We start from the raw sequence: 11619 nt of genomic DNA, 5'->3' as shown, positions 1-11619 counted from the left end.
TTACAGCCGTTTTACCTGTATTTTACATGTTGCGCTGCATTAAATTACATTTTAGCGTTAACGGAAATGTCCGTAAAATAAAGGAAAATGTACTGGTCATTTTCTGCCAGTACTTTTTTCCGTTTTTTCCGGAATCTTTTTTTACAGTGTGGTGTACTCTCAGAATTCTTTAGCTGGATTAGACTAAGGTTAAGAAACATTGTAGCACGTTCGCAAGAAACAGAGATAAACAGCCCCACCCAGGAACAATAACGTGCCGAGGGTCCTTGCACACCCAAAGCCAACAGAAATCAAAACCAGAGCCCCCTAAACAAAGCCAAACGTCAAATATTATCAGAGAACCCACAAAGCTGAGTGTGCAAACACATTCCTGATCAATGAAAACACCCCTGCTCAATTCTACACCCCACGGTCTTTTTGGTGATAGATGCTGAATCGCAGCCTTCAAAAGTGGCATCGTTGCTAATGAGACAGGATTGCGGGCATCCACATGACAGCACATTCCTGAACGAGCCACATGACTGACGTTTCATCATGTTATTTGGTTGCGGGCTGTCAGGATCCATAACAAAATAATTATGAGTCAGGATCCTTAGTAAAGCCTACATCAAACAGGTAAAAAACAAAAACATGTGCCCTCGTATCTGCCTGAATATGGATTCAGATGAGACGGGGACCACTGTTACACTGTGATCCACCTCAAGCCGCTGTAAAATTTGAGTTAGGAATGTATGCACAACAGAAAATATATCTCATTTATGTCATGTTGCTTTTGGCTTCTGTGCTCATTATTTGCTATGTTTATGTTTCAAGTGAGAGACAAGACCGCAATAATGTGTTTAAAGAAAGGCACCGAGTCATGGAGGAATGTTATTGTTGAATCTCTCTCCATGTATGGACTTCATGCCTTTGATTGGATTGTGTGTGGTCTAGTCTGAACGGCTCTCTATAAACTGACAGTGTTTTGCAAACGGTGGCGCTCAACTCACCGCTGTCTCCCCACAGCCCAGCTGCGCGGCGATGTCAGGCGCTGAATTAAGGCTGCAAACGGATTTCAATGGATCGCCTGAGAGGAGCTGAACTCAAATGGGACTGAAATGGACTTGATGTGAAATTTACCCCACCGTTATTTGAGTGTTTTCAGCAGGATCGATGAGAAGTGGAACTCGGTTGAGCTAAAGCAAGAAAAATGGGCTTTGTGTGGATAGATAGATAAACAGACAGACAGACAGACAGAGACAGTTAGAAATACAGATAGATAGACAGACAGAAAATCATTTTAAAAGATTGACAGACAGACAGATAGACAGAGACATATACTGTAGATAGAGAGACAGACAGGAAATAATTTCAATAGCCAGACTGCTAGATAGATAGACAGACAGACAGCTAGCTAGATAGATAAATAGACAGACAGACAGACAGATTGATAGAGACAAACAGAAAATAATTTCAATAGACAGTCCGAGTGACAAATATAGACGCACGCATGCACAGACAGACAGACATGAAATAATTTCAATAGACAGACAGGCGCGCATGCATGCACGCACACACGCGCACACACGCACAGACACACGCACACACACGCACGCACACGCACACACACACACACACACACAAATAGAATGATAGATAGAGAGACAGACAAATAATAATTTCAATAGACAGACAGATAGACAGACAAACAAATAGAAAGAGAGACAGATAGAACATAATTTCAATAGACAGACAGACGCGCATGCACGCACTCACACACACGCGCACACACACGCGCACACACACGCGCATACACACACACACATACACATGTTGGGTTTCCATGTTTTATAGGGACATTCCATAGACGCAATGGTTTTTATACTGTACAAACTGTATATCATATTCCCTACCCCTAACCCACCCCCTAACCCTAAAAGTCACACACAACTGTCTGCTCTCTTAGAGTTTCAAAAAAGTTAATTCTGTATGATTTATAAGCTTGTTTCCTCATGGGAACAACAAAATGTCCATCTTTGTGGGGACATTTTGTCCCCATACCGTAGGGTTTACCCTTCCCACACACGCACACGCACGCGCACTCTCACTCACACGCACACGCACTCGCACGCTCACTCTCACTCACACTCACACTCACACACAGACAGACAGACAGACAGACAGACAGGCAGACAGACAGACAGACAGACAGGCAGACAGAGATAGAATGATAGATAGACAGACAGGAAATAATTTCAGTAGACAGTCAGAGAGACATATATAGACACACACACACAGACAGACAGACAGAAAATACTTTCAATAGACAGACAGACAGACACACACACACACACACGCGCACGCACGCACGCACGCACGCACGCACGCACGCACGCACGCACGCACGCACGCACGCACACACACACACACACACACACACACACACAGACAGACAGACAGACAGATAGACATACAAACAGATAGAGAGACAGATAGAACATAATTTCAATAGACAGACACACACACACTGACGGGCAGACAGAGATAGAATGATAGATAGACAGACAGACAGATAATAATTTCAATAGACAGACAGCTACACAGACAAACAGCTAGATAGACAGAAAGAAAGAAAGACAGACAGAGACAGAAAAACAGACAGACAGAAACTAATTTCAAGAGACAGACTTACATACAGACAGACAGAGACAGAAAGAGAGACAGACAGAAAATAATTCCAATAGATTGACAGAGACCGATAGACAGAGACAGACAAAAAGACAGACAGAAAAAAATCAATATACAAACAGAGAGAGAGAAAACAATTTCAGTAGACAGACAGACCCCTTGGATCTCCATAAATGGCAAATTATTTCAGACCAACCACAATAAGCATTATTCAGACTTTATTAAATAATAATAATAATAACAATAAAAAAGAACTTTTTTCTGTACAAAGTCTACAAACAACAATTTTCGAATGATCTGACCAGTGCCGGGATGTCCATCTCTTTTGGTGTTGGCCTCCTGTCCCAGACAGACGAGGTAATACTATCATAGCTCTGCAGCAAAGCCAATACAGGCCAGAGCTCCAAGGCACTTGGAATAGAATCAACAAGAGTCCAATGAAAACAGAACTGAATACACAACCTCTCCATGTCTGTGGCTGCTTTCCGTACCTCCTAATAGGACGAGCCCACCCTCCCCTTACCCACAATTCAACAGGACTCCAGAGTGGATCAGGGGGGCGAGAGGCCAGTCTGAGGTACAATAAAGAAATTTACACATATGTCCCTCACGCGCTCACTTGTTCTAGCGTTCTTCTCACCTTCAGGCGGTGAAATTCTCACCTCTCTCCCAGGTTTACGCCGAACCTGGTCTTGTTAGCCTTCATTTTCAACAGCCCGAAATAAACCGTGGAGTAAACAGACAGGTGAAATGAAAGAAGAAAGCGTAAGGCCCGATTCCTCCGAGGCCCCAGTGGCTTTGAACCCAAGAACTGGTGTTTCGAAATGGCTCTCCTCCAAAATACTTTGCTTAAGGCTTGATTGTTTGTACATGAAAGTGGCTTGGGGATTTTCCAACTCCTCCACCAAAGTCGCTCTGCCAGCATCGAGAAAAGCGTAAAGGGAGAATTTGAAGATGCTCTCTCTCTCTCTCTCGACACTCTTTAGCTCGGTGGCTCTGTTTCCTAAGCAATCCATAGGTTGCAATACAATAAGTTCGAAATTGTCAGCACAGTGTCTTTCACGCTATGCATTTAAGTCAAAAAACTGAAAACAAAAGACACAAAACGCAATCCCAACACTTCGATCTAACTTACTCTGTAAAAGGATTTTCTATGAACGTTGTCTAATGGTCACAACAAAAACCTTCTGCTACAAACAGACTGAACGTATGAAGCATAAAACATTCATGAGGCGCTTGACACTTCACGCATGTGGAAAGGACAATAATAGGATGGGAACTTAAGCAAGTCAGCAAAAAGACACAAAGAGTCTAAACTAAACCGAATGTCCACAATATTCTAGGCCACAGCGTTCACAAAATAGAGGCCGAGACTTCACAAGCGACCTTCTAGTCCTAGTACCTCTCTCGTCTAACGTCCATTAAGCTTTATTAGATTGTATTTTTTCTTTATAATCTATAACAATATACATTTCTTTTTGTCTTTGATGAAAGGGGAGTCATTAGATTGAAATGTGTCGATTTTCCACGCTCAATGAGCTGTCCGCAGGGAATCTACGTCCTGCGGTGATCCTTCAACAATCACGGTCAGATTCAGACCAGCGCCGCGAGGTCCATTCACAGTTTTGGATCGAGCCGGCACCCGTTACAGAGCAGATATAAAGGGGAACCTCTCTCAGGCCTCGGAGCAGCAGCGCTGCTGGTTGATCTTGACCTTGTGCTTGATTCCGTCATACAGCTCAAAGTTGTAGTTCTCCAGCGTGGTGGTGCTGCGAGAGGACAGGCTGTTGTAAGAGCACGAGCAGTAAAGCAGAAGTCCGGCACACACGGCCCCCAGCAGAACGCCCAGGGAACTCATGACGATGATGGTGACCAGGATGGGATCCAGCGAGTACAGCCAGGCGTTGTCTTTCTCTGAGATCCGCGTCACCGGAGGTTCCCGTGAGGGGTTGGGCGTGGTCCAGGCAGAGAATGGAAAACCTCAAATGAGAACAAGATTTTTGTTTTATTTATAATCTACTATAGCATAATCGGTATCAGACTTTTGTGAGAATCAATCCAGCTTATATTTATATACTGCACAGCCATGGAAAAAAACGAAGAGACCATTTCAAACTGATTTATATATATAGGGATGTGTTTAGGTAAAATGATCATTTTTGTTTCAATCTGTGAACTACTTACCATATTTTTACTAAATTTGGAATACAAATATTGTTTTTATTTGCAGAAAATAAAAACTGGAGAAACAGGTGCTCTGAATATTTTTTAGACCTCAAATACTGCACAGAAAACAAGTTCATATTCACTTTTAAGCAATACAACAGTAATATGTAAACATTTTCTCACAGTGTCTCGTCATGCTGTCAGAAGTTCACATTGCTGTTAGATGACTTTATGTCACTCCTGAGGTTTGATTTTGTTCAAATTCAACAGATACTGGACTGAAATGGCCACAATCCATTTATACATGCTGATTAAATTAAAAAGTTCAAAGGTCTCTTAATTTTTTCCGTGAACGTATATTTAAAAATGGACTTGCATTTGTGTACTTTTCTTGAGGAGGCCCAATCTAAAATATGCTTGTTTAAAACATTCTATGAGTCTACACTTGAAGGTTATAGAATAGATTTACCTTGACCAATTCGTTCTCTGCCATAGATTAGAGGATTGTTTCCAAGGTCGTCTGGTCTTCGCTCTGTTTGGAAGACAAACAAAGCCCAAAATGAGTTGGAGGTTGCATTAAACAGAATTGTAAAGAATGCAAAAAGAACAGCCTTGTGCATTTTTGTCTCAAGAGCTAATAATATCCATAGTACACTGTGTGAATACAAAATGAAGAAACACCATTTGACCGGAGAACAAATAGCTGCAGATGTTATAAAATGTTAAATCATTCATCGCTCAAAAAGCGCAAATCACTACGGTTTGTAGAAAAATATCACTTTATTGTAACATTCCATACAACATTTCCAAGACCATGAAATTCAAGCTAAAATATACCTTATACTGTATTTAAACATTCTGAAACGCTGCATCGTGAATCAAACAGAGAGCTCATATTCATGATGGTGTGAAGCCATGGATTCACAAAAAGTGCACATAACCATTACATCATCAGCGATCATACTGATGCAAATCAAGCATAATGTCAACATAATAAAACTGAATTCTTCAAAGGATTTCGAATCTGTTCCTGACTTCATGTGTAAGCAAAACACACACAATATACAACCTGTAGCATTTTTCCTCTACATAAACATTTCTGCCCACTCTGATTCACTAGAAGGGTGAAAGAAGTTTTATGCAGGTATCACAGTCCAGTGATGGGCTCTTCGTCCCTCTGAGTGCTTTTAGTAATGAATATTTTTTGAGGGACAGCAAAAGCAAAGGCCCCCAGCGAGAATGCTTACGACAGGCTTCATGAAATGCAATCTGGTGCATTAGCTAATTAGCATAGAAGCCCTGAACCGCAATGTAAAAAAAAAGATTTGGGTGAAGAAAAAATTGTCCTTGCATTCCCCTCCTGTAGCCTAAGTCTAGCCTAATTGTTTTTTTTTCTTTTCAAAAATTCTTTGAAAGAGAAAAAAATATTTTTGAAGAGAATAAAACAATTAGTCTCGACCTTTTTAATTTGAGTTAAACTTTACTTTAATCAAAATTAAAACCCTTGAGCAAGAAGAGACTGGTCTCGTTACTGGCATTACACTGCAAAAAATGACATTTTTTGTTTTGTTTTCTAGTAAAAATATTTAAAACTTTTAAAAGTACGATACATTTACATAACAAGAAAAGTGACCTGAGATATTTAGTCTTGTTTTATGAAAGAAAATATAAGAACTAGGTAAGATTATGTTTAAAACAAAATTGTAAATTAAATCTACAGGAAGTTACTGGCAAACCTGCTGCAAAACTACAGCAAAGTTTTACAGTGTAGGCTACAGGAGGAGAATGTAAGTAAATTAAAAATGTCTTCAGCAAAACAAACTTACATTGCGGTTCAGGGCTTCCGTAAATTAGAAATATTAGCAACTCAGCTTAAAATGTGGTGAAAAGCACTGAGAACAGTGAAGAATCAAATGATAAAAATGAGTCCGAGTTAAAGATAAATTCATACATTAATCATACAGACATAATGAACAACCAGGACTGATCAGAAAAATGTATCTAGCTCAAGGTGAACAAGAACAAGCGTGATAAGTCAAAGAGGACGAACTGCTCAAAACGAAGACAACTACACATTCAGCTGTAGGCCACACAAACTCAGAAATCTGTTGCGTATCCTCAAATTCTGCATAAAACAAGAGGACGGTTCATGACATAATGAAAATCACGTGACTCAAATCATAAAAACCGTTCAGATAACTGTACATCTGATGTGTCTTTTAGATTCAACGTTAAAAGCTGTCGCATGCTGTCCCGTGATTCCTGAACACACTTTATTGTATTGAGGATTATGCGGGATGCGAGGAGACAATGCTCCGCTATAGGCCTGCCAGGTCAGGTGGTCTCTCTGGCTGTCTGTTGGGATCTTTCATGTGCTTTTGTGATTCAAACAAACCCCTTCAGACCCTAGATACTGCGGAGAAGATTTATATTTAGAGCAGGCTTTTCTTTGATCTCGCCCTCCATCTCCCCACACATTCTTTCGTGAAGAGCAGATAAACGGGCGAGAAAGGAGCAGGCTGTCCATGATGGGGGATTATTTTCACCTATTGCCAGATGGAGGACAAAACAAGATATCAGGATTTACTTTCTCCTTTCATCTCGCTCGCTTTGGATGGAGCCAAAATCTGACGCGTGTGTGCCCGGCAGATGCTTTCGGTAATGGATGGAGCTTCACACTCTTTATGTGTAAAAAGGAAAATATGTTTGGTCGGGGGAATTTCCACCCGGAGGTCCGATGGTGCCTATTTTATGTTTGTTTAGTAAAGAAGAGAACATTGAACATCTTACACCGTAGCATGTTTTTCTTTTCAAAGGTACGTCGCTGCGTTTCAAGTAGGACATGAAAGAGATGGATCTAATACTCCGAGTTAGACTTTGAATTAGTATGCAGAGAAGGTGTTTTGAAGTACACTTTAAAATAATATTTTATAGACATTTTTATACATAACATTTCAGACAAAAAATACGGTGTGCAGCAAGATTGTCATATGCAAATAATATAGATAAAAGCAAATTATTATTTTTTGCAAGAATTCCTTCATGTACACATTCAGTTATAGATGGCCTGGTGACTAGTGCACATGCTTATATACTGGAATAAACTTTAGTTCAAAAGCGGTATTAAATATATAAGTTAAATCAAATTGGCTTTACAGGTTACTTGAATTTAAATGATATTAAACTGAGTTATAAAATTAAGTTAAAATTGTGAAGTCAGTTCAAAAGTAGTCAAACGACTAATCGCATCCAGAATAACAGTTTGTGTTTACGCAATATACTGTGTACTGTGTCTGTGTACTGTGCAGTGTTGGGTGTAACTAGTTACTAAGTAATTAGCTACTGTAATTTAATTACTTTTCCTTAGAAAAAGTAAAGTAAGGGATTACTCTTATTTTTTATGTAATTTAATTACAGTTACTTTTGATGTAATTGAACTAAATACTGTGTAATATATTCAATAGTGGAAATGACAAAAATTATAGTCTAACTTTAAAATGTATGCTTTAATGTATCCTTCTCACATTTGTATACTTTGGTCAGTTAATAAGAATAATTTATGAAGTTATTTATTAATTATTTTAATGAATTAAAAGAGCCATTTTATGTCTATCCTTGAATCAATTCTAATCAAGGTTGATGAAGGATATAAAGTAATTAGTAATAAGTAATTAAATACTTTTTGGAGAGAGTAATTTGTACAGTAATCTAATTACACTATTGAATATGTAATTAGTAACTAGTAATTCATTACTTTTTCACAGCCCTAGTTTATTATCATTTCAATTAAATTGATGTGTACAGTAAAGCCAATTTGATAACTTTTAAACTCAAGTTTTTGGTTGAAATAGGTGGATTGTTACAGTGTATTTGGACATTTTTGTACACTTTTGTACACCTCATTTAAAAATCTTAAAAGTCTTAATGTCATGGCATTATATAGAAAATATCAAAAGTGGCATCTGCAATTAACTTCACTTTTCTTGCCATTTTCTACTTTAAACCAACTCTATGTTATTTAAAACGTAACATATTATGTGAAATGTTCTACTTGAAAAATAATGCTTATTTGTGCTATATTTGCAATAAAATGTCTTTTTTGTTGTACAATGCAATGACCTTTTAAACATTTTTAAGTGTTAACTTAGTGTCCAAATACTCTGCGGGGGGGATTACCGTATGGAGATGTGAGTCCCCCCCGCCTGCTCTCCAAATGCCCCTATCAATAAAATGTCAAAACCCCCTAAAATCAAATCATAAAGTGTTGGTTATGAATTCAGTAAGACATCAGCAGGTATATTTTGTGAGGCTATAAGGGGGTGGACAGAGAAATGAGCTGCAGCTGTAAATGTGGAGGTATAGGGCCAACGTGCCAGCTCGACTCAATCCCTGCAGCAAAATCATCCAGCCAAGTGGTTTAGCACCGTATGACATTTGGCACATATACAAAGCTTTCCTTTCTCTCTTACAAGACTGTGTGTGTAATCGAAATCTCTGAGGGAACAACACGCAAGCACACACACCCTGCTTAAATGTTTTAGAGTCGACTATAAAAATAAAGCAAAGTCAGTGCATCGGTTAACTGCATGTGCGGCGCTATTAATCTCCACTCGATGAATTCATTTCATATTAAATAATAAACGTGAACAGTAATCGGCTAGCCCACTAAAGCGTCTTAAGGCCAATGTTGTGTAAGTTAGCCAATCAGAAGAGTAGGCTGGCTAAGGCAGGGTCATGTGACCTTTGCATATATGCAAAAAACATCCTGTACATATCTCCAATGACTTTCAGAAAAGTTTATACATAGACATATTGACGGACATTCAAATGAGTTCTCGGCAGCGTTCGAAATGCTTTTAAGAAGCTTCCGTCGTTTCATTTAATGGTGTGGAGGAGATCAAACAGGTCGTTCAAACATCCGCCTGAAGAATAAAGAGCGAATCCATTGCTCTAAAGGTCTCTTACTGTTCTAAAGCTTTCAAAGAAAGAAAAAAGATAGGACCAGTCCTCATAGGAGAGCACTTTGTACACGGATTAAAAAATTCTGTATATTACCCAACCCTTCCACACATACAGTATTATGTTCAAACAAAGAGACAATCTGGTTCCGCCAGCAAGAACGGAGGATTTGAAACACGTGTCCCAGAGTAACGTTTTTTTGACACTCATGCTTTGAATATTCCTGTCACACATCAAGCCTCAAGTGTTGTGCACATGAGATCCAGTACACATGCGAGTTTCCTGGTTTTCCTCAGTTCCGTTGCTCTGCTCTTGTCTCAAGCTCTCCTCACAATTTGGCACCGAGTTCTCTTGACTGTACAATCGGATTGGTCCTGAACAGGAGATTAGAGGTTTCCCCACTGCGAAAAAGAGAGACGGAGAAACGGGGAGTACCTGCCAGTCAGGATTTTGGCTGGATGTCCCGTTGCACCACCTCCTTTCTCACAGCCCCACAAAAGTATCCTAAAGAAACCCAAAACTTGACAACTCTGGTGCTTACGTACGTCCTTCTCACATCCCCGGTTATCTCGTTTAGCATCACCACAAACGCCATCCAGAGCTGATCCGAGTCTTTAAGGTGCCTGGATATTACGAATATAACTTCAGTAGCAAACACGTCAGCGTTCAGCACTGTGAACAGGGTTCCTCTTTCTCAAGCCTTATAGTTAACATGGGCTCCACCCCGGATCCGGCGACCGCCCCGGGGCCGTTCCCCACGTACTGTCCCGTGCCCGTGTACGTGCTCTTGTAGGACACCGAGTGCTGGCTCTTCTTGGCCGCCAGGTGGTAGCGATGGCAACACAGCACCATCACCAACGCGACGCAGCCCAGGAGGAAAAGGGCGCCACCCCCGGCTATTACGTAATACCAGTAGGTGGGCATGGGCTGCAGGGACACGGTGGTGTCAACCGTGGGGTCACTCCAGCCAGGTAAGGCTTCCCCTGGTGGAGAGACACAGAAGAGTTGGCTTGGGGTAGAGAGGCATGCAGACTGCATAGCGTCAGCCATCTTGGATTTTACTTTGAATGATTTGTGCTCTGATTTGGTGCCGCATACAAACAAAACAGACACAGACACGCAGATGCACATGCATGTTGCCTGTCCACAGCCCCTACGCAGGTTCTGTTTGAGCCAATAGGTGCGACTGTATCTTTTTGGTCTCCTTAAGGCAGATTTATAAATCACATTACGAGTGTGGCTGCGTGTTTTATGGGGCGTGAACAGATGCTGTGTGATGAAGAGCTCGGATAGTGTGCCGGAAACGCGGTTTAAATGTCGTCGCAGAATTTCGTTTCTCAACCAAATGTTAAGGTCATATGGGGCGCAGGATAATGTCGTGTATATGAATTAAACAAGTGTGTGTATATGTGTCTGTTTCTTTACTTTCTCCTGCATGCATGGATCTGCGCCAGCTTCATCTGCCTCAAGCCAAGTCTTCCATGAACCCAAGTCGGCAGTACATGGAAACTGCTCAGCCGACACACACACACGCACGCGCACACGCACACACGCCTGTGAGATCAATAAACCCACTTTTCCATCTCATCTTTCTCTCGTCTCCGTGTCAACATGAGCGCAATCTAGGAATTTTAAGTCCACCTATGGGAATTTCGGCTTCAGTTAGAAAATGGATGTTAGTTACAAAAGAAATATTTTATCACCGCGCTCGAGCGCAATGTAATTTTCTACAATGATTTAAAACAGGGTGTATGGGGGATTGTTCCACCGCAGTCGGCTGCATCCTATTGGCCGCGATCATGCAGCTGTCGAGAATAAACATCAGCC

At 40.6% G+C, this 11619-nt stretch overlaps 1 protein-coding gene across 3 annotated transcripts in view; it reads right to left on the bottom strand.

The window, feature by feature from the left end:
- Positions 1-2877: 2877 nt before the first annotated feature.
- nrp2b (neuropilin 2b) overlaps positions 2878-11619 on the bottom strand; it is a 77946-nt gene continuing 69204 nt past the window's right edge. For 2 of the 3 annotated variants that reach the window (XM_057335859.1, XM_057335860.1), the window contains exons 16-17: positions 5303-5365; positions 2878-4647 (exon numbers count right to left, since the gene is read on the bottom strand). In XM_057335859.1, the coding sequence (XP_057191842.1) occupies positions 4343-4647; positions 5303-5365 (368 nt within the window). In that variant the 3' untranslated portion in view covers positions 2878-4342. Of the gene's footprint in view, positions 4648-5302; positions 5366-5406; positions 10776-11619 lie in introns of those variants that run through there. The other variant, XM_057335861.1, reaches the window with a different exon arrangement.

Source organism: Triplophysa rosa, linkage group LG6 (assembly GCF_024868665.1).
Source record: "Triplophysa rosa linkage group LG6, Trosa_1v2, whole genome shotgun sequence".
Lineage (NCBI taxonomy): Eukaryota > Metazoa > Chordata > Actinopteri > Cypriniformes > Nemacheilidae > Triplophysa > Triplophysa rosa.
Note: the sequence above shows the minus strand (reverse complement) of the source record. Positions and strands in the feature narration are given on the sequence as shown.